Source organism: Salmo salar, chromosome 12 (genome assembly GCF_965601325.2).
Source record: "Salmo salar chromosome 12, fSalSal1, whole genome shotgun sequence".
Lineage (NCBI taxonomy): Eukaryota > Metazoa > Chordata > Actinopteri > Salmoniformes > Salmonidae > Salmo > Salmo salar.
The window spans coordinates 83,500,896-83,525,475 of record NC_138302.1 but is presented as its reverse complement, the minus strand read 5'-3'; the positions used below and the strand labels follow the sequence as shown (position 1 = coordinate 83,525,475).

Here is a 24,580-nt window from a genome sequence, read left to right as displayed (position 1 = left end):
CCAAGTCACTTGGCTCCGTCCTATCCTCACATGGTCTTTCCTATCATTGCTATGCGGATGCCACTCAACTACTTTTCTCCTTCCCCGCTTCTGACACAGGTGGCGACACACATCTCGGCGTGCCTGGCAGATATCTCAGCTTGGATGTCGGCCCACCATGTAAATCTCAACCTCGACAAGATGGAGCTGCTCTTCCTCGCGGGGAAGGCCTACCCGCTCAAAGACCTCTAATCACGGTTAACAACTCCACAGTGTCGCCCTCCCAGAGTGTAAAGAACCTTGGCGTGACCCTGGACAACACCCTGTCGATCTCTGCAAACATCAAAGCAGTGACTCGCTCCTGCAGGTTCATGCTCTACAACATCTATAGAGTATGACCCTACCTAACACAGGAAGCTGTGCAGGTCCTAAACCAGTCTCTTGTCATCTCCCATCTGGACTACTGCAACTCGCTGTTGGCTGGGCTCCCCACTTGTGCCATCAAACCCCTGCAACTTATCCAGAACGCTGCAGCCCGCCTGGTTTTCAACCTTCCCAAGTTCTCCCATGTCATCCCGCTCCTCTGCACTCAAAGCTTGCATCCACTACAAGTTGAAGCTTGCATCCACTACAAGAGCATGGTGCTTGCCTACAGAACAGCAAGAGGAACTGCCCCTCCGAACTTTCAGGCTATGCTCAAACCCTACACCACAACCTGAGCACTCCGTTCTGCCACCTGTAGTCTCTTGGCCCTCGCAACCCAACGGGAGGGCAGCTCCCTGTCAGCCCAGTCCAAGCTCTTCTCTGTCCTGGTACCCCAATGGTGGAACCAGCTTCCCCCTGAAGCAAGGACAGCAGAGTCCCAGCCCATCTTCCCGAAAGCACCTGAAACCCTACCTCTACAAAGATTATCATAAGTAATTCCCCTCCTCACCTAAACCCCCCATCCTAAAAAAAGAAACGTAGCTGAACCAACACTTGCACTTGACTCACCCCCCCCCCTTTCTAGCTCTGACTTTGCTGATAGTTACTTTATTGAGGAAACGTGTACTTACTATGCCTGTGATATGTGGTTGTCCCACCTATCTCTCTTAAAATGAATGCACTAACTGTAATTCCCTCTGGATAAGCGCGTCTGCTATATGACTCAAATGTAAATGTAAAATGGAGCGTACTACCTAGTGTTTCTACATGAATTATTCCCACTACTGCCCCACAGGGGGTGCCACATACACACACATGCAGAGGTATGGATACAGAGACACATTTACAATGTACAAGCACCTATTGACCGGTCTAATGATGATGCATGCATCTCTGGTAAAAATCCCCCCCACCTGGATTATCAATAATCTGTTCACAAGTGACTGCGATCTCCGCACACACTGATAAATCACCACCATTTTATTTCAGGTATACATTTCTGATTAGAGTCTGTTTTGTTTCAATTCCAGTGTCACCTCAGAACGCAATCATAGAGACTGTTTCTATGTCTCTCTGCCAAAGGCAGGCCAGTGACAGTGTCATAGCCAAGCTGTCACCTCTCTGTCCCTGTGAGTCATACATACACTGTTGTCCCAGCACCAACCACCCCCTCCAAGGAGACGGACGGACAGAGGAGAAAGTGGAGGACAGGGATAGCAGCTTAAAAAAGACACTGATGTACTTCTTCCCATTGCACTGTTTTCCCCACTTCTCATTTGGAGCTACATTAACCAATATCTTAACCAAATTAGCCTTCTGCATTGTACAGGCACATCTTAGACACAAAAGTCTAGCGCCTCTGCTCTGCACCATCAGTCAGGCTTAGAGCGCCCTCCCCTGGGCTAAACGAGATCAGCAGAACACAGAGGGCCAATGACTTGCAATCCCAGTTTGACTTCATATGAAGCCATTTGCTTCTCACCCACTGAATGGGGAAGTGAGAGGAGTGCATTCCTGGAGGAGGCTAAGATCAAGCCTAAGAGGTTGTCAGGTTTTTTAAATTCATACACCATCATGTTAATTCAAGTAGCTTATAAAGTGAGTTCCAAAAGGATTGGGCTGTTTTTTGGCTCTGTGTTCCAGCATTTTGAATTTAATTTAACATGATACAATGACTATGAGGTTAAAGTGCAGACTGTCAGCTTTAATTTGACAGTATTTTCATTCATATCAGGTGAACCGTTTGGACATAAAACACTTTTTGTACATAGTCCCCCCATTTTAGGGGGACAAAAAGTATTGGAACAAATTCACTTGTGTGTATTAAAGTAGTTAAAAGTTTAGTATTTGGTCTCATATTTCTAGCACACAATGATTACATCAAGCTTTGCTATTTGTTTTGGTTGTGTTTCAGATTTTGTGCCCAATAGAAATTAATGGTAAATAATGTATTGCGTCATTTTGGAGTCACTTTTACTATTTAGTAAAAATATAATATGTTTCTAAACACTTCTACATTAATGTGGATGCTACCATGATTACGGATAACCTCTCAACAGGGCAGGTTAGCATTTTTGGGTGGTAGGATATTTATGCGTCTGTAACTTTCTCACTATGTACAAAAAGTGATGTAATTTGTAAACGGTTCACTCGATATGGATGAAAATTAAAGCAGTCTGCACTTTAACCTCACAGCCATTGTATCATTTAAAATCCAAAGTGCTGGAGTACAGAGCCAAAACAACAGCAAAAAATGTCATTGTCCCAATACTTTTGGAGCTCACTGTACATAGAACAATATTTCTGAAATTGATTACAGCATTGTCTCTGCTAGATCGAAGGAGGACTGAATTGTGATGTTGAACAGAGCTAAGCACCCGTTACTCCCCCCTTAGTGTCACTGCAGCTCCCAGAGCACGTCTCCTGATTCTGCACTCATTTAGCATCACATTTTGAATAGCCATGTCTAGCTCCATCATTTTGTTCAGAATTCCTGCCAAGAGTGTAAACATATAAAAATGTGTGAAGGGAGGGAAGGTGACACACATCTACCATGCTATGTTTTTGTCTTACTTCTCTCTTTATGTAGTGTTGTGGTGTCTCTCTTGTCGTGATGTGTGTCTTGTCCTTAATAAATGTAAAAAAATAAATAAATTGTGGCTACCTCAGTGATGTAAGAGAAACATCCTCAGGTTGGGACTGCATCATCCCTGTGGAGAATGAAGACTAATACCCTATGCCACACCCTCGGGCCCTGTCGTCCCTTCCCATCCACATCCACACACACCGTCTCTGGGTGATGACGTCACAGCAGTGCTGCAGTGGAATGACTAATGGGAGCTTCTGTAATAATTATACAAATCCTGGTAGATTTACTGGCTAGATGCAAACACTGCTGGTACAATGTCCCGATGGATGTGGCAAAAGTAAAAGGAATGTCTGAAAGTGTGTGTATTTGTGTGTCTGACAATGCCTATACAAGTGTCTGAGTGTATGCATGAAGGGGGGGTGGGTGCGCAGATAAGAGCATGCACCAGCCCTGCTCCACTGAGTATGCTTACCATCCTACCTGCAGTAGCTATATTTAGCCCAGGACGTGATGCAGAGAACAGGCATGACTGCATGGAGGCTGCTGAAAGCCAGCGTTAGTTAACTGTTTACAGTCCCTGGGAAAGGCAGCATCCACCTGACTGTTGAAGTGCAACCTTCATAAGCATGTACCTTGCACTGTGCAAAGACCACTGTCAGTAGATACAAAAATAATGAAGATCCATTTCTGACTGTAGCCTATGTATGTAGGCTAATAATAACCCTGTACAGTTCTATTTGCATGTGGAAAAGTATGTAGGGGCGGCAGGTAGCCTAGTGGTTAGAGCATCGGGCGAGTAACCGAAAGGTTGCTAGATTGAATCCCTGAGCTGACAAGGTAAAAATCTGTTGTTCTGCCCCTGAACAAGGCAGTTAACCTACTGTTCCTAGGCCGTCATTGAAAATAAGAATTTGTTCTTAACTGACTTGCCTAGTTAAATAAAGGTAAAATAAAAAGAATGTAGACACCCCTTCAAATTAGTGGATTTGGTGATTTCAGCCACACCCATTGCTGAAATGTGTATAAAATCGAGCACACGGCCATGCAATCTCCACAAACAAACATTGGCAGTAGAATGGCCTTACTGAAGAGCTCAGTGTCTTCCAATGTGGCACTGTCATAGGATGCCACTGTTCCAGCAAGTCAGTTTGTCAAATTTCTGCCCTGCTAGAGCTGCAGGGTCAACTGTAAGTGTGGTAGGACGCAAAGTGTTAGGCCACACAGGCTCATAGAATGGGACTGCTGAGTGCTGAAGTGCATAAATTGCATAAATATTGTCTGTCCTTGGTTGCAACACTCACTACCGAGTTCCAAACTGCCTCTGGAAGCAACGTCAGCACAATAACTGTTTGTCGGGAGCTTTATGAAATGGGATTCCATGGCCGAAGATCACCATGTGCAATGCCAAGCGTCGGCTGGAGTGGTGTAAAGCTTGCTCCCATTGGATTCTGGAGCAGTGGAAATGCATTCTCTGGTGTGATGAATCACGCTTCACCATCTGGCAGTCTGATGAACTGTCACGTCCTGACCAGTAAAGGGGTTATTTGTTATTATAGTTTGGTCAGGATGTGGCAGGGGGTATTTGTTTAGAGTTTTTCAGGGTTTATTGGGCTATGTGTTTATGTAGAGGGGTGTTTGTTTAGAAGAGTGTTCCGGGGTTTTTGGTTATGTTCTATGTTAGTATATTTCTATGTTCTGGTCTAGTCTTTCTAGTTCTATGTTTAGGGTTATTGGTTTGACCTTCAATTGGAGGCAGCTGTTCTTTATTGCCTCTGATTGAAGGTCCTATATAGAGGGGTGTTTTTTGTATGGGTTTTGTGGGAAGATGTTTTTGCATAGCTGTGTGTGTGTGTGTGTGTGTGTGTGTGTGTGTGTGTGTGTGTGTGTGTGTGTGTGTGTGTGTGTGTGTGTGTGTGTGTGTGTGTGTGTGTGTGTGTGTGTGTGTGTGTGTGTGTGTGTGTGTGTAGCCTGCGTGTGTGTGTAGCCTGCATTACTGGTCGTGGTTTTGTCTTGTTTTTTTCCCAGTGTTCTAATAAACGTTAAAATGAGCACTCAACCCGCTGCGCCTTGGTCCATTACATACGACGACTGTTACATGGACGATGGCGGATGCCAAACCCACACTATCTGCCCGAATGCATAGTGCCAACTGTCAAGTTTGGTGGTGGAGGAATAATGGTTTGGGGCTGTTTTTCATGGTTCGGGCTAGGCCCCTTAGTTCCAGTGAAGGGAAATCTTAACGCTACAGTATACAATTAATTTTTTGATGATTCTGTGCTTCCAACTTTGTGGCAACAGTTTGGGGAAGGCCCCTTCCTGTTTCAGAATGACAATGCCCCTGTGCACAAAGCGAGGCCCATACAGAAATGGTTGGTCGAGATCGATGTGGATCCACATACTTTTGGTCATGTTGTGTAACATACAATATGTAAGAATCACACAATATCATAGAAACCACTAATAACACCCTCTCTTCTTCCCTGTCTTACATGGCAGTGAAGCAGCGATTGGCTGTGTAATGGAGATGGAAGGCATTCATTGGCTGTTGTGTTCATCTTCAGGGCCTCAGGATGGTGTGGCTTAATGAGTCACGACTCAGTGTTATCCAATAGAGGTTTGTCCACAGAACAGGGCCTCACAAGAACTTAACACACCTGAATCACCTGCAAACTCCGCATCACCATTCCACCTGCAGACTCTTAATAGTGAGAGAGGAACTCCGTTTAAACTTAGGGCAAACTGAAAGTAGTAGGATCAGAATGATTTCAAACCACCGCTTGTTACCTGAGCAGAACCCGTTCCCTCTGTTTGGGCCCTTCATTTTCACATCACTGAAAATGATCAGTACAAATCAACACCCTTCATTTAGAACTGGAGACACTCACCTGGCAGTCAAAGTCCTGGAAGTTACGTGAATTCTGAGAGAAAAGAGGAAAGAAAGGTATTATTGAGGTGTTGGATGGTAGAAATTCTTTCACCTACAGTAATTAACACTAAACAAAACTATAAACCCAACATTTAACGTGTTGGTCCCATGTTTCATGAGGTGAAATAAAATATCCCATATGCACAAAAAGTTTATTTCTCTCAAATTGTGTGCACAAATTTCTTTACATCCCTGTTAGTGAGCATTTCTCCTTTGCCAAGATAATCCATCCACTTGACAGGTATGACATATCAAGAAGATGATTAAACAGCATAATCATTACACAGGTGCACCTTGTGCTGGGGACAATAAAAGGCCACTCTAAAATGTGCAGTTTGGTCACACAACACAATGTCACAGATGTGTCATGTTTTGAGGGAGCTTGCAATTGGCATGCTGACTGCAGGAATGTCCACCAGAGCTGTTGCCAGAGTATTGAATTTTCATTTCTCTACCATAAGTCACCTCAAAAATCATTTTAGATAATTTGGCAATATGTCCAACCAGCCTCGCAACCGCAGACCCTGTGTATGGTGTCATGTGGGCGAGCGGTTTGCTGATGTCAACATTGTGAACAGAGTGCCCCATGGAGGCGGTGGGGTTATGGTATGGGCAGGCATAAGCTACGGACAACGAACACAATTGCATTTTAGCGATGGCAATTTAAATGCACAGAGATACCGTGACGAGATCCTGAGGCCCATTGTCGTGCCATTCATCCACAGCCATCACCTCATGTTTCAGCATGATAATTTACAGCCCCCTGTCGCAAGGATCTGTACACAATTCCTGGAAGATGAAAATGTCCCAATTCTTCCATGGCCTGCATACTCATTAGACATGTCACCCATTGAGCATGTTTGGGATGCTCTGGATCGACATGTACGACAGCTTGTTCCAGTTCCCGGCAATATTCAGCAACTTCGCACAGCCATTGAAGAGAAGGACAACATTCCACAGGCCACAATCAACAGCCATCAACTTTATGCGAAGGAGATGCTGACTGGTTTTATGATCCATGCACCAACAGATACATATCTGTATTCCCAGTCATGTGAAATCCATAGATTAGATCCTAAAGAATTTATTTCAATTGACTGATTTCCTTATATGAACTGTAACACAGAAAAATCTTTGAAATTGTTGAATGTTGCGTTTATATTTTTGTTCAGGACAGAAAACACCACTGCTTAATTGACATACTCTAAATATGCTATCCTATTTATCACCTGTATGCCTCTCCTGTCAACTCATTACTGTCTGTCTGTCCTCACATCTATCCTGCAGGCTCCTGTCTGTTGGATTCTTAATGAGATGGCCTGGCCACTAGGTGGAGCGAGAGGTCAGCCATAAACTCATTCATTCAGACGAGCTCATGGTGCTGCCTTCCATCCACCTGTCTGTCCACAGCCAGCCCACTTCACCAGCACCACTATCAGATGATGAATGGCCTGTTCAGCCCATGATGTATGACACAATACACTCTGCCTCAGCCTATACATCAACTCATGTCCTGTGATGCAGAGAAAGCCTAACAGTGGGTTTTGACCAGAGGCGGTGCCTCCTCTTGACAACGCTTCGCTCCAAGGCTTCACTTTGATTGAAATTTGCATAAAGTAGAGCAGAGCTGAACTTTTTCTACCACTCCGTTAGCAGGGTTCTTGCCGCTCACCTTCCCACAATACCCTGCACATTTATCCAAGTGACCTCGTTGAAAATGAATGGGGGCGGAACTTCTCCTGACAAATTTGTTTTTGGTGAAAACCTTCTGTAACTGCCTGTAATATCGCCCTGGAACTGTCTGGAACAGAATAGTTCTCTCTGGATATAAAACGGGTCAATTTACAGAGATGGGCTGACTTCCTTCTCCTTGCCCCAACCCAAGGCAGGCTGGGAGCTCATCCCCTCCTCGATGCTGCAGTGGAGACGGAGGTCCTTGAGGAAGGGTGGGAAGAAAGCTTTGATCTGCTGGAGTGTTTTTTCTCTCTCTCATCTGAATCTTTCAAGCAAAAAAAAGAGATGCATTTCTGCAAGGTTCCCCTTTGATATTCCCCTCTTTCCTCCCCTCCCTCTTGCTTTCAAGCTTTATCTGCCTACTCTCTCTCTCCATCTCTCTGCATCTCTCTCTTGAGCCTAACTCCATCCCTTGATTTTTCTTCTATTGACTCCTATTCCTCTATTTTCTCAAGTCTTTTCTCTTCCCTCACTACAGTGAAGCAGGGATTATAAATAATTCACTTTGATGAACAGAGTTCTGGAGTGGGGAGGGAAGCACTGTTCACGATGGAGACAAATAGTGAATAAGTCTCTATACATGAGTCTACAAAACATTAAGAACACCTGGTCTTTCCATGACATAGACAATTGAGACATGGACTGTGTATGTGTTCCATTCAGCGGGTCAATGGGCAAGACAAAAGATTTAGGTGCCTTTGAACAGAGTATGATAGTAGGTGCCAGGCGTACCGGTTAGTGTCAAGAACTGCAACGCTGCTGGATTTTTCACGCTCAACAGTTTCCCATGTGTATCAAGAATGGCCCACCACCCAAATGACATCCAGCCAACTTGACACAATTGTGGGAAGCATTGGAGTCAACATGGGCCAGCATCCCTGTAGAACGCTTTCGACCCCTTGTAGAGTCCATGCCCCAATGAATGCAACTCAATATTAGGAAGGTATTCCTAATGTTTAGTATACTCAGTGTATAGGCATGTGTATGTGTGACTCTCCCTCGCAGGTGGTCATCTCTTACTCTCACCTTATTGGTCAGCAGGGGCTTGATCTCAGTCAGCTGCACATCCTGTAGCTCATCCATCTTCCTGTCTGGTCACTCTACTCAACACTGAGAGGAAGACAGAGAGAGAGAAGAAGACAATAAATGATCCTATGTGAGCCACACATAACATACTTTCAGAAATGTGAGATACACAATTATAGCACATACCATCATACAAAGACTTTATTATTTGCATATTCACACACACACACACACACACACACACACACACACACACACACACACACACACACACACACACACACACACACACAGAGAGAACATAACAGAGATCTGAGAGACCCCTGCTGCGTGAATAAGCTGTTCAGATTCATGTCGGCTTCACGCTATTCGTTAATATGGGAGTGGTTAGTAACAGCACATCAGGCTGATTGATCTATTTGTATTGGATGAGAGAAGCAGGCAATGTCTCGTGCTGTGGCCCTGGCCCACCTGGCCCTGGCATTCCTCCCCTGAGACTCTCACACACAGACCTGAGCTGTGTCGCCGTGACACGTGATGAGGATGAAGCTGAAGGGTTGAAGGATTGAAGGGCATTCTCCCTCTCTGTTTGCTCTGAGATAGGTGTAGGCTATGTAAGGCTGGGATGACCTAAGGACCAGGCAGCAGTAAGGCAGGGGGGCAGACAGGGGGGCAGGCAGTGGGGCAGGCAGGGGGGCAGGCAGTGGGGCAGACAGGGGGGCAGGCAGGGGGGCAGACAGGGGGGCAGACAGGGGGGCAGATAGGGGGGCAGGCAGGGGGGCAGGCAGTGGGGCAGGCAGGGGGGCAGGCAGGGGGGCAGGCAGTGGGGCAGGCAGGGACACCACACAAATCCCTCCTCATTTGTTTTCCCTTTGAGGCAAATAATTACACAGAGAGACTACACCCAAGCGGCACACAATCACCCCGTCAGCGCCTCCCCCTTTACCTCAGCCCCGCTTGCTCAATCACCACGTCAGCGCCTCCCCCTTTACCTCAGCCCCGCTTGCTCAATCACCCCGTCAGCGCCTCCCCCTTTTACCTCAGCCCCGCTTGCTCAATCACCCCGTCAGCGCCTCCCCCTTTTACCTCAGCCCCGCTTGCTCAATCACCCCGTCAGCGCCTCCCCCTTTACCTCAGCCCCGCTTGCTCAAGGTGAGAACAGTAAACGGTGTTCTGTTACCTGGCTCTCTGAGAGAAGATCATGTTACTGAGGGGATAACAGGGGATAGAATCTAAAGAGACAGGCCTAGGTCGATGCCTCTAACAACATGTATAATAAAATAAAACTTAGCTCATATTGTAATTGTCTCTCACTTGCATTTATTAGTAAGTTAATACTCATATATTAACAAGCTCAACAATGAATTGAAAATCGCTCTAAAAAGTAACAGTACAAATACAGTGAAGTCTTCAATAGAAAAGGGCATGGCAATTGGACTGACAACAGCCAATGGGAGTTCCAGTACTATAATCACTTCCTGTGTCAAGGCCCACCTCTCTCTAACAACCTTGAGCTGAACATATAACCTTCAGAGTAGGCTGGTGATGTGCTTGAATAGCCTGGAACTCAACCAACCAGAACAGCTCCACTCCACAGATGACGTCATCCCAGTTTGTCAGAAGGACCCATTAGGGTGCTCTCAGACCTGCTATGGTGGCTCACCCGTGTGCATAGCCTCCATCTGCTGCTGTGGCAAGACATTACTACCTTCCTGGAACAGACTGGACATACCATCAAAACCATAACCTATGCCTGCACATCAATCGTCAGAAGTAGTTAGTATGATGAAAATATGCCCAGCAATGCTGCTGACAAATACGGCTCAAAGGAACCAAAAAAATATTTAGACAAGGAGCGAGAAAAAAGAAAAACAAATATTCTGCATGCTTGAGCAGATTCAGCGTATTGGCTGTATCATTCCAACACTTCCTCGGGCTGACGCAGAAAGTGGGCCGGTAGCAAAGGCCAACTGCAATCGGGAAGGGTCAGGGTAGGCTTATACCCAAATGACAGACAGACAGTTCCTAAAAGCGATCCTACAATATGAAGTTGTATTGTATTGTACTGTATTTTATTGTATTGTACTGTATTGTACTGTTCTGTATTGTACAGTACTGTACTGAATTGTATTTTATTGTACTATATTGTATTGTAGTGTATGATTGTACTGTACATTTCCTATGGCCCGACCCTGTTCCAACTATAAGAACACCAGGTCCTGTCTAGATACCTTAGTCTCCAACAGACTCACATTCCACTGTACGGTGTGTGCTGTGGTTGCCATAGAGACAAAGCCGGTGATGTTTATTCTAAGATAGGAGCGCCTTGGGACAAATGAGAGACAAAGAGAACAGATAGAGGCTGTAATGGGAGAAACAGATTGGGACAGTGCAGGTCTGGGGAGAGACGCTAATACATCATCTGCTTTTACCAACGATAACTTCTTCCCTGTGGCCTCATTCATCCACAGTGACATTTGAATTAGCTGTGTAGTGTTACGGCAAAAAACCAAACGTGCACCAAGGGGGGAACCCAGGAGCGAGTTTTTTGAAACCCTGGCCCAGAGGACAGATGGATAGACAGGGAATGTGTTTGTTGTCTGTGGAACATATTTGACTGGGAGTCCATTAGAGATTGTCACATTTGGTTAAATACCTCTGACATCAGACGATGCTCAGAACATGCTATGTGCGTGGATGAATATAGAGCCCGGGGGAAGGGGGAATTCTGGAAACAGCTGACACAGTACAATGAGGTGCATACATGTGACCTAATTGTCTGGAAAGTCTGACTGGTGGTGCATTATGGATATTCTAAATACAGTATGCCTCTTAACTGTCTTGTTTATGAAGACCAATACACACACTTATAAACACACATGCACACACACACACACAGTTCCCCTGGTCAATTTAGCGCTCAGCAGGTTGCTCCTGTAGTGCCTCTTACATCACGCCACGCTGCACCACAGTGACTGAGGACCGAGCACTAGGAAAAACATCCCTGAAGATCATGTCCGAGGAAAACCACATGAGTCACGAAAGTGAAGAATGCTCAGTCTTCACCATAGAATTGAAATAGACAAAATAGTCCTATTTTAAAATGTCTGAATGTGTATTCTTCTGTTCCCAGTCTACCATCCTGTGTGTGAAACTACACTGGTCTAATGGACAACCCATCAACGATGCCCTACCCTCTGACCTGGGCTGGAGGTCATAGTATGAGAGGTGTTATTAGCTTTAGCGTAGTACTGAGACACACACACACACACACAAGGGAGTCCTGTAGCCGCCTTGTCAGCAGCCAGTGCTGAATGATGGATTGAGTGGACAGATTCACACTTCTCCCCCTGCCTCCTCCTCCTGCCTCACCCCCCTGCCTCATCCCCCTGCCTCCTCCTCCTGCCTCCTCCTCCTGCCTCATCCTCCTGCCTCCTCCCCCTGCCTCATCCCCCTGCCTCATCCCCCTGCCTCCTCCTCCTGCCTCCTCCCCCTGCCTCCTCCCCCTGCCTCCTCCTCCTGCCTCCTCCCCCTGCCTCCTCCTCCTGCCTCACCCCCCTGCCTCCTCCCCCTGCCTCATCCACCTGCCTCATCCACCTGCCTCATCTACCTGCCTCATCCCCCTCTCCATCCATCTATCTCCATCTCACTTTGGAGAGCAGTGCACTCTGGGAGAGGCTCCTATTATGGATTACAGTCGCCTGAGAGTCGTGATGCTGACCCTGAGGTAGCCCTCCTTAAATGGCAAATGTTGCCATGGTAACCTTATTTCTACCTACCTAGACATCGCCATGGAAACCCTAGGCCTAGGGTAACCTATAGACGTTGGCATGGTGACCCTGATTTGACCTACCAAATGTCACCATGGTGGCTTGAGTTAACCTACCTGTATGTTGTCATGGTGACACTGATTTGACTTACCTTAATGTCACCTATGACAGGCTGATGGATCGGCTGTGAGAGCAGGGCCCTGACAACAAGCTGAAATAGAGGGACTGTCTGTGTTGTGTGGCTGTCCCTTTTATCTTTGGGTCAAATAACTTTGATGACACAGTCCCAATTAAAGAACAGAGGAACCTCTGTGTGGGGGGGGGGGGGAATGCTTTGGGGTAAGTAGTCAGGCATACAAAAAAACACAAGGAAAGGAGGGCAAGACAAATTCCTTAGAAGCTCCCGCCTCCCTCCCAGCCAACCAGTGAGAACAGATCCCAGGCCTGCTTTCCTTTATGTGACTCAATGGTGCTGTTATGGCAACCATCTGAAAGGAACAACTAACTGGTCTGTGGAACATCTGAATAGAAGCGTCTGCCCTGGCTGCTCCACATTGCTGCCCCCACCCCCTCAGACACACTGTTTACAGCGCTTAGTCTGTGTATAATCCGCCCCAGAGTATAATTCTGTGACTGTGACGGGCTCAGTTCCAGATTATTCCTAACACTCTAACCCAGGCCATTCGTTTGGTAAGAGAATTAGAGGGAAAATCTCTCCATTTGACATTTATTTCAATTTTTCCTTCTTCCTGTCAGGGGATTAACAACACAACTATAGTGTTAGTCCTACGTTCTGATCCAATCCCTCTGCTCTGCTCTGTTCTGATCCAATCCCTCTGCTCTGTTCTGATCCAATCCCTCTGCTCTGCTCTGTTCTGATCCAATCCCTCTGCTCTGCTCTGTTCTGATCCAATCCCTCTACTCTGTTCTGATCCAATCCCTCTACTCTGTTCTGATCCAATCCCTCTGCTCTGTTCTGATCCAATCCCTCTGCTCTGTTCTGGCCAGAGGGGGAGAGACAAGTCGGACAGACAGAGCAACAGAACTGGGAGAAGATTCTCTCTCTCCCTCCCTCCCTACCATCACCCCAGGAGATTCCTGTGAAGCAGGAGCACCCAGGCCTGAGAGGCAGCAAGCTCCTAGTGCTCCAGCCTTAATTACTCTACTCCCTTCCCAGTCTGTTCTCCTGGGGCCCAACTCTCTCTTGTTACTGCACTGAGGCCTATTGATCCAAGCAAACTAAATCTTTCCTCTGTTATAGTGCACACGTAACCTCCCAACACAGGGTCGGTTCAAAAACCATACACTTCAACTGAAGAGCACTCACACACACACACACACACACACACACACACACACACACACACACACACACACACACACACACACACACACACACACACACACCTTTGCCAAAGTATTCAATCTAGAATCAACACACACATCATTCACACATTTAGAATTCACAATTCTTATTCACAAGCAGTGTGTACAGTAGCATAACCATGTGTTCATTCAGGTGACTGCAGGGAATTATTGAGGTGACCATTTAAAATGGACTTCTCTGGATCGTTGAAGGATTAGCAGCCAAATACATAATCCATTAATCCAAATACATAATCCATTAATATAATTAACTCATAATCATATTGAAAAACACAACCACAATCTCACACACAGATTTCATTTCCTGGCCCTCCTATAAGCATTACTCAAAAGACTGGCAATAATTTCCTGGTTCTATACAGATGGTTGATGAATGTTAAGAGCCCCCCCCCCCTCTCTCTCTATCTGGTACTAGATTAGGGCTTTGATAGGGAGGTCGTAAAGGGGCGGAGAGACGTGACCTTGTGGAGTCTCCTCCTTCTTACTCAATGTCAGTATGCGTCTCTTATCTCTCTGCCTCTCATTTCAAATTAAATCAAATTGTATTTGTCACATGTGCTGAATACAACAGGTGTTGACCCTACAGTGAAATGCTTACTTACAAGCCCTCAACCAACAATGCGGTTTTAAGAAAAATACAAGTAACAAATAATTAAAGAGCAGCAGTAAAATAACAATAGCGCAGCTATATACAGGGGGTACTGGTACAGAGTCAATGGTACGGGGGCACCGGTTAGTCGAGGTAATTAAGCAGCAGCGTAAAAGGGGGGGAGGGGGGGCAATGCACATAGTCTGGGTAGCCATTTGACTAGATGTTCAGGAGTCTTATTGCTTGGGGGTAGAAGCTGTTTAGAAGCCTCTTGGACCTAGACTTGGCGTTCTGGTACCGCTTGCCGTGCGGTAGCAGAGACAACAGTCTATGACTAGAGCGGCTGGAGTCTTTGACAATTTTTAGGGCCTTCCTCTGACATCGCCTGGTATAGAGGTCCTGGATGGCAGGAAGCTTGGCCCCAGTGATGTACTGGGCCATACGCACTACCCTCTGTAGTGCCTTCCGGTCAAAGGCTGAGCAGTTGCCATACCAGGCAGTGATGCAACCAGTCAGGATGCTCTTGAAGGTGCAGCTGTAGAACCTTTTGAGGATCTGAGGACCCATTGCAAATCTTTTCAGTTTCCTGAGGGGGAATAGATTTTGTTGTGCCCTCTCCATGACTATCTTGGTGTGCTTGAAACATGATAGTTTGTTGGTGATGTGGACGCCAAGGAACTTGAAGCTCTCAACCTGCTCCACTACAGCCCCGTCGATAATAATGGGGGTGTGCTCGGTCCTCCTTTTCCTGTAGACCACAATCATCTCCTTTGTCTTGAATTCAATTCAATGGGGTTTATTGACATGGGAAACACATGTTTATATTGCCAACGCAAGTGAAATAGATAATAAACAAATGTGAAATAAATAATAAAAATGAACAGTAAACGTTACACTCTAAAAAGTTTCAGAGGAATAGAGACATTTCAAATGTCGTATTATGGCTATGTACAGTGTTATAACGATGTGCAAATAGTTAAAGTACACAAGGGAAAATAAATAAACATAAATATGGGTTGTATTTACAATGGTGTTTGTTCTTCACTGATTGCCCTTTTCTTGTGGCAACAGGTCCCAAATATTGCTGCTGTGATGGCACACTGTGGTATTTCACCCAGTAGATTACTGGAGTTTATCAAAATTGGATTTGTTTTAAATTCTTTGTGGGTCTGTGTCTCTAATTTGGTCATACTGTACATTTGGCAGGAGGTTAGGAAGTGCAGCTCAGTTTCCAGCTCATTTTGTGCAATGCTCACAGTGCATTCGGAAAGTATTCAGACCCCTTGACTTTTCCCACATCTTGTTACGTTACAGCCTTATTCTAAAATTGATTAATTAATTTGGATTCCTCATCAATCTACACACAGTACCCCATTATGACAAAGCGTAAAACAGATGTTTTGATATTTTTACAAACGTATTAAAAATAAAAAACAGAAAAAGTTTTCAGACCCTTTGCTATGAGACTCGAAATTCAGCTCAGGTGCATCCTGTTTCCATTGATCATCCTTGAGACTTTTCTACAACTTGATTGGAGTCCACCTGTGGTAAATTCAATTGATTGGACATTATTTGGAAAGAGAAATGGGTTCTATAACGGATTCAAGTATTTTTAGCCAGATCCTAATTGGGATGTCAAATTTTTATGTGCCTTTTGATGGCGTATGCCCTTCTTGCCTTGTCTCTCAGATCGTTCACAGCTTTGGGGAAGTTACCTGTGGTACTGATGTTTAGGCTGAGGTAGGTATAGTTTTTTGAGTCCTCTAGGGCAAAGGTGTCTAGATGGCATTTTAATTTGTGGTCCTGGCAACTGGACATGTTTTTACTGTCAGGGCCCAGGTCTAACAGAATCTGTGCAGAAGATCTAGGTGCTGCTAGAGGTCCCCCTTGGTTGCTAACAGAAGCACCAGATCATCAGCAAACAGTAGACATTTGACTTCAGATTCTAGTAGGGTGGGGCCGGGTGCTGCAGACAGTTCTAGCGCCGTCGACAAATCGTTGATATATTTGTTGAAAAAAAATAGGAAAATAAATGTTGTACAACTGAAATGTGTCTCCTGCATTTAACCCAACCCCACTGAATCAGAGAGGTGCGGCAGGCTGCCTTAATCGACATCCACGTCATCGGCGCCCGGGGAACAGTGGGTTAACTGTTGGGGCGGCAGGTAGCCTAGTGGTTAGAGCATTGGACTAGCAACTGAAAGGTTGCAAGATCAAATCCCTGAATTGACAAGGTAAAAATCTGTCGTTCTGCCCCTGAACAAGGCAGTTAATCCACTGTTCCCTAGGAGGCCGTCATTGTAAATAAGAATTTGTTCTTAACTGACTTGCCTAGTAAAATAAATAAAAATGCCTTGCTCAGGGGCAGAACGACAGATTTTTAGCTCCAGCAACCTTTCTATCCGGTAACCACTAGGCTACCTGCCGCCAAGAAGGTGGGGCTCATCCCACGGCCCTGTGGAAAGAAATGTGTGTTTTTTGCCAATTCTCTCTCTCTTTCTCATCTGTTTCTCTGTTCGTTACAGTCTCTCTATACAGTATTTGTCTCTCTCTCCTTCACCGTTTATTTCTCTCTATATATTACTCTTTTCATAGTACATACTCTTGGGGACTCTCCCAGTTTTGTGTCAGAGGAAACCCTGCTCCACAGTCACTGGTGTGTGTGTGTGTGTGTGTGTGTGTGAGAGAGTGAGTGAGAGAGAGGCTCAGATCATTATCAGAGCCCTTACTGGCACACAGCAGTCAGAGCCCCACCCCTCTCTAAACTCAGGACTGGGGTAAATCTGTCACATCCACAAACAAACAAACACATAACCACACACACACACACACACACACACACACACACACACACACACACACACACACACACACACACACACACACACACACACACACACACACACACACACACCAGTGTAACATGCTGTCAGGTCTCTTTCTGCACATCTAGTGCTACACTCATTACTCTCAGAGGGCTGTTAAAGCATTCCATTATTCCCAGCGGGGGCACTTTATCTGCCTATGGTCTTGTGAGATTAAAAAAGGCATTTCACCTATTGATTTAAGACCTCATATCTGTAGGCATCAGGGCAATTCCACAGTAACAGAGTGACACCGAGACTCAGATTTCTCACTTCAAACCAATGATTGCAAAGTTATGCATACATTTGCATAAGTACTATTTTTAACAATTTCCAATGAAAATTATAATAAAACACATTTACTTGAAGAACAGTGCAGATGCAACGTTTGGTAACAGAATGACAGTTTGGGCTGTCATTCACACACACACACACACACACACACACAGACACACACGCACACAGTCTCAAAGGAATTGTGTCCTGCTCCAAGAAGTACATTGATTCCCAGAAAGTATTATGACCCAAATCATTATTTGTCCAAAATTCTGAGAAAAACTGGATGCTAGATTTACTATAAATAAAGCCAAAATCCTGCAGTGTATTTTGCCCACAAAGTGGTGCCACTGTCCACCAGCACTACTGTTTCACTCAAACTAACAAACGGGATAACTCAATTTAAACATGAAATCCAACAGGGAAGTATATGTATAAACCATAAATAAGGCATCACCGTGACATGATGGTCCTATGAGGGCTGATTGTTTGAGTAAGTCTCCCATGTTTCCAGTGTGTAGCCCACATCATCAGTCTCTCCGACTCAGAAAGCTCTATTTTGGGGTTCATGTATAAGTCATGTGGTGTTCTGAGCACTACACTGCATGCACTTTTTGGGTGATGTGATTTGATTATTCGAAGCGCTTGTGTCTATTGCGCTCCCTCTCTTTGAGGACACAAAAAGCAATGATACATCAAGGGGGGTTGATTATACAGCATGAAGATGGCACTGAACCACTGACTCAATACTAGCGGTGGAAAATGCAATCCGTGTATGTTCACACCACATGATGTTATATCCACAGAATGAAAAAACACTGGTTAACTTCCACCATTTCAAAATAGTCTGTTTTCTACCAGCTAAATGGTGAGGTGTCTCTAACATTCCAAAGTAAGATTAATTAGAGAATGGACACTCTGCCCTCCTATTCTGACAATAGCAACTTGTATGCATTATCGCTACATCGAAACGACCCAACACGGCCCTCACAAAAGGCATAGGAGCAATTCAAAAAATCATACTACTGAGTGGAATGACAATAGATGGATGATTCCCAAAAAATCTACTGCAAGCTATAACATGGGCCTGGTCGCTACCTGCGCTACTCCTGCTAAAAATAAGGCTGATGGTTCTCAGTGCTGCTAATAGAGTACCTGCCTGCCTCCGCTCCACTCCACTCAGCTCTGCTCGCTGGCTGCCCTGCCCGGGAGCTGGTGGGGACTGTTTGTAGGGGATTCCTAGCACTGCTTACTCGTGCAGATAGGAGTGGAGAGGTGGAGTGGATAGGCAGGGCAGAGGACAGGGTAGAGAGAGAGAGGTACTGTAGAGAGAGAAAGAGCAGCTGAGACAGGGGTTCACGCCAGAGTTGAGTCACAGTGACAGTGAGCCTTACTCCAGATAACAGGTTTACAGGGCTCTGATGTGAGAGTTGAGTCACAGTGACAGAGTTGAGTCACAGTGACAGTGAGCCTTACTCCCGATAACAGGTTTACAGGGCTCTGATGTGAGAGTTGAGTCACAGTGACAGAGATGAGTCCCAGTGACAGTGAGCCTTACTCCAGATAACAGGTTTACAGGGCTCTGATGTGAGAGTTGAGTCACAGTGACAGAGTTGAGTCACAGTGACAGTGAGCCTTACTCCAGATAACAGGTTTACAGGGCTCTGATGTGAGAGTTGAGTCACAGTGACAGAGTTGAGTCACAGTGACAGTGAGCCTTACTCCAGATAACAGGTTTACAGGGCTCTGATGTGAGAGTTGAGTCACAGTGACAGAGTTGAGTCCCAGTGACAGTGAGCCTTACTCCAGATAACAGGTTTACAGGGCTCTGATGTGTCTACACTACAGGACATAACACTGGTCCAGAGACGGATGACAGAACCCCAAGGCCATCGGTACATGTTAGTGTGACAACAGCAAGGTTCCCACTCAGAGAGAACCAAGACACTACCACACACCCATTCTCTCTGTTAGATGATTTGATTGAAAACCTAGGTAGTATTCTTTATTTAACACAGGCTTATGAAAGTATCTCTATGTGGATGGCAGGTAGGTAGGTTGGTTCTAGGTCAGTCTGTAGAACTGTATGGATCTGTGGTGAGTGGCCTGTTGGTCTAACCAAGCAAGGCTTTCTCCTGATAGAGCCATCACACACAGCCATGGCTGGCTGTCACGGAGACACATCAGGACAACCTAATCTCCCAGAGAGAGACAGAGGTGGACCCTCTCAGAAAACCACTGGCACCATCTCTCCTCTCCTGGTCGCAAGGGAGGATGGCTGTGTCCTTGACAACCATAGGGGGCTGTCGACCCCTCTACGCAGCACTGCTGGTGAAGGCATGATGACCTTTCATGAACATTTACATAAAACCACTCATCAGACCAACCCAAACAGCTTAGCAACCACAGTAGGGCTCAACATTGTAAAACCTGCCCTTAGTATTATGGAGTCAGAGCCCGAAAGCTGACCATTCAGATAGGCTAGATGGATAGGGATAATGTATAGATAAATAAAGACGAAGTACAGGGGAAAACAAGACAGTGAGATAAGAATGCAAGCTCTGAATCAGATTCCTGCATTCTGCAGCACAGATCTATCCTGTACACTACACACACAGATATATCCTGTACACTACACACACAGATCTATCCTGTACACTACAAACACAGATCTATCCTGTACACTACACACACAGATATATCCTGTACACTACAAACACAGATCTATCCTGTACACTACACACACAGATATATCCTGTACACTACACACACAGATCTATCCTGTACACTACAAACACAGATCTATCCTGTACACTACACACACAGATCTATCCTGTACACTACACACACAGATATATCCTGTACACTACAAACACAGATATATCCTGTACACTACACACACAGATATATCCTGTACACTATACACACATATCTCTTCTGTACACTACAAACACAGATATATCCTGTACACTATACACACATATCTCTTCTGTACACTACAAACACACCACAAACAGCAGGGCCACGACTCACCAGGGAGCAACACGATTAAACACAGGCCCAATCTCCCTGAGTGCTATTCACTCAGTAAATGAGTGTTTGATGTTTGTTTGTCATGTTCCTCTCGCTCTCCATTTAACTGCTCTCACAGAAACACAGCCCTTGGAGGGATTCAATTCACTGGGGCGTCATATTGTCAATTTGCTTCGCAGCAATTACAACTGGTAGGGTATTTCATTTTCTGGACCTGTTAAAACATCCAAGGATAAAATCCTTATACTCTTTAACTTATCTGAGACATTCCATGGTTTGACTCCCTCCTCTGAAGGCTGAGTGTGTAGTGGTTATCACAGGAGGCTGCTGAGGGGAGGACAGCTCATAATAATGGCTGGAACAGAGCGAATGAAATGGCAAACACATGGAAACCATGGATACCATGTGTTTGATGTATTTAATACCATTCCGCTAATTCCGCTCCATCTATTACCACGAGCCCGTCCTCCCCAATTAAGGTGCCACCAACCTCCTGTGGTGGTTACTTGTGCATGGGAGGAGCCTGACCACAAGCATTGACCCGTCTGTGAAATGTTTTGTGGAACGGAGCACAGACCAGAAAAGCCCTCACGGAGGTGCTTTAGCTACAGAACATTAGAAACATCAGAAATCTAGAACCAAAGGTAAACACAGCAGAACTGCAGTCTTTCCAAATGTAAATAACAGAGGACAAAGAACGAACAGTTAACATCCATGAATTACTGTCCAGTCACTAGGCCTTTGAGTTTGCAAGAAAGGCATTTCACTGTACTTGTGCATGTGACATTAAAACCTGAATCTTTCAAAGTTTTTAAGTTCAGTCACTGGACACTCTCACAGCAACTTAAACCTTGTTGAGAATATCCAACTGTGTAGAGATACCCGGATGTCGACTGAGTAAGTCTCTGTGGTCATGTTACTAGACTACATTTCTGTCTCCAGAGCCGGTGTTTCCTCTTACTGCAGCAGAGGTGCGTGTATGTGTCCCAGGCAGCAGTGAAGGACAGCACAGGGCATCCAGAGGTCCAGCTTGGAATCACTCCATCTTCCTGGATCAACAAGCTGGCCACCTGTGCTCACTCTCTCCCTTTTCTCTCTCTCCCTCTCTCCCGCCCTCACCACCTGCTGCTGCTGATGCTGATAAAGAACAGAGAGAGACAGCTCCCAAAGGTGTGATCCAAGAGATTGGTGTTACCGACAAATGTGAGGAAAGGATACCACAGGAGCTTCATATGACCATGATGAGACTGTACAGGGGCTTAGAGAGGTTTACTATGTCCAGCACAGACTATACACACCAATCACCTCGGTATTGTGTGTTAGGCAATAGTACAGCATAGGCCTACCTAGTCTGTTAGTGTTATTACAATGTAACAAGACTGACCATATAAGTATAGCCCCAGGTTGTGAAAAGGAGATATATTGGCACTGCCACAGGACAGGAACCTGTGCATCAGCTCTTTCCTCTGATAGGTCCACTTAGCAGATAACCTGCTGTGCAAAGCAGGTACCGCTACGGACTGCTGGGACTTGCAAAGCTTGAATTACATCCACACTGTTCGACTACAGAAACTAGAGACACATCACTGCTTTGCGTGTGGGGAAATAGGTGAATCTGTGCATGTGTCAAACAAACAACACATTTAGATGAGGGTATAGAGATACAGTAGCACATAACTATACTGACCAGAGAGTGAGACAACTAGAATCAGTGACGTTGTCTGATACTCTAGGCCAGAGGCTCTGGGGGCTTCACTACTAGAAAACTCACTATTAGAAATGTCAACAGCCTGAGAGTAAGACAGGGATGTGTTCCTGGAGGTGTGAAAACGTCAAGATGTTGAAGACGTACGACTCCTCTCGTTGCCATGGTTTACAGGGCTTTGTTTTGCCCTCAGCCAGCACAGCTTAATTAAATCTCTCATCTCCCCTGTGGCCAGTATTCCCTGACATTCATCTTTCTAACTCCGTTAAAAGTCTCACATCTCTCCATCACCAAACTCCTCACTTATGTGAATGGGGTAGTCAGGAATCTCCTTTGTGTGTGTATATCTGTGGTGTTTACCTGTACAACATGGTCTCAGGTGTAGTATAAGTAGGAGAAATGTCCAATACACTGGTCTCCTAAACAACTTCTCAGCATGGACAATATCTAATCAACAACTTGTAAACACCCACCGGTTAGGCATGACTTTTTACAGTGATAATTAACAACCATGGAGTGCAGCTCCCTCCCAATTCAATAGAAGGCTATTATGATAACACTGTCCAAAGTATACTTCTGGCCAATCTATTATGATAACACTGTCCAAAGTATACTTCTGGCCAATCTATTATGATAACACTGTCCAAAGTATACTTCTGGCCAATCTATTATGATAACACTGTCCAAAGTATACTTCTGGCCAATCTATTATGATAACACTGTCCAAAGTATACTTCTGGCCAATCTATTATGATAACACTGTCCAAAGTATACTTCTGGCCAATCTATTATGATAACACTGTCCAAAGTATACTTCTGGCCAATCTATTATGATAACACTGTCCAAAGTATACTTCTGGCCAATCTATTATGATAACACTGTCCAAAGTATACTTCTGGCCAATCTATTATGATAACACTGTCCAAAGTATACTTCTGGCCAATCTTTCAGTCACATACTAAAGCCTCTAAGATCATAATAAACTCACAAAAAGCATGTAGTGGTATTTGAATGGGAGCACTGTTGAGAATGACAACTGGAAACTATGTCACTGTTTGTTGTGTAAACTCTGCCCTGGTGATTATTTGGCATTGTTGAGATCATTCAATAAGGGAGGACTCCCTCCCAAAACCGGAATACAAACACCTGCGCTGAGGTCACACCTGAATCCAATGACCTACACCTGAGTGACCTTCACCAGGTGACTGCTGACAATGTCATGTAGTGCCAGAAGAATGATAAGTAATAAACACGCCACCAGTTGCCAACTACAGCATGGACTTGCCAAGTCATGTCTGTTTCATTCAGCACTAACATACATTCATTTATTGAGCACGAAGCAAGCAACCATATAATTCCGTAAACCATGCATGCTTTGTAACGTGTATATTATAATGAAAGGTTCCGGACACGAGGGTCGAACAGGCACCAAGGTGTAGATCGAGGATGGTGACACAGTAACAGAAATATTCAGCAACATACAGTAACCTTCCTTATCGTTCGATGTTGAATTTGAGACATTATAGATACAGGCCAATGATACCGTATTAAGTAATAAACCTGTGACTCATGAAAAATAAGTTACTCATTTAACAGGAAATTATATCTTAAAAATGGGAATCTCGGATTGATACAATTGTGATGTTTGATTTAGACTACTCATAGAAATGACCTAGGCCTACATTAGAACTGCCTGGAAATGGATATGGAATATCATATCAAGATTACACCGCGAGCTGGTGGATTATCGACACCAATGGCCACATCTGCATTTGGCACAGCAGCCTATTAGAAAATGCTGTCTCGATCGACACTTACCGTTTGGGTTGAAGACGTATCCGTTCGATCCGCGTCAAATCCTCCGGGATAGATTTATGTTTAAATACCGGTGTTTAAACCGCACCCTCTCTTTGCCTAATTCCTTTCCTATTCCAACTAGTATTACTGTTTCGATGTCACTCTTTCAAGGCGGAACTACACATTGCGTCCTAGACATTAGGGAGGACAAGAGAAACGAACGAAGCAGCCAATACGAGGCAGTACAAATTAAATTCGAACGCCCCCAAGAGGTTAACTGAGAAGATGTCCAAATACTGTGTACAGTACACAATTTTTTTCTTCTTTTCTTTTAGATAGGGGCCCATCATTCCCATCACTGTGTTGTTGACCCATTTCTCGGAGATTATGCGCTTAGAATTCACATGGAGTTTCTATTTTCAATCCTCAACTGATTGTATAAGCATACAAACAGGATGTGCTGCTGCAACATGTTACAAAC

General features: G+C 45.0%; 1 protein-coding gene across 2 annotated transcripts in view; it reads right to left on the bottom strand.

The window, feature by feature from the left end:
* LOC106565784 (protein NDRG3) overlaps positions 1–24,364 on the bottom strand; it is a 57,183-nt gene extending 32,819 nt beyond the window's left edge. For both annotated transcript variants that reach the window (XM_014133296.3, XM_014133298.3), the window contains exons 1-3: positions 24,121–24,364; positions 8,679–8,762; positions 5,878–5,910 (exon numbers count right to left, since the gene is read on the bottom strand). In XM_014133296.3, the coding sequence (XP_013988771.2) occupies positions 5,878–5,910; positions 8,679–8,735 (90 nt within the window). In that variant the 5' untranslated portion in view covers positions 8,736–8,762; positions 24,121–24,364. The remainder of the gene's footprint in view (positions 1–5,877; positions 5,911–8,678; positions 8,763–24,120) is intronic.
* Between the last annotated feature and the right edge of the window lie 216 nt (positions 24,365–24,580).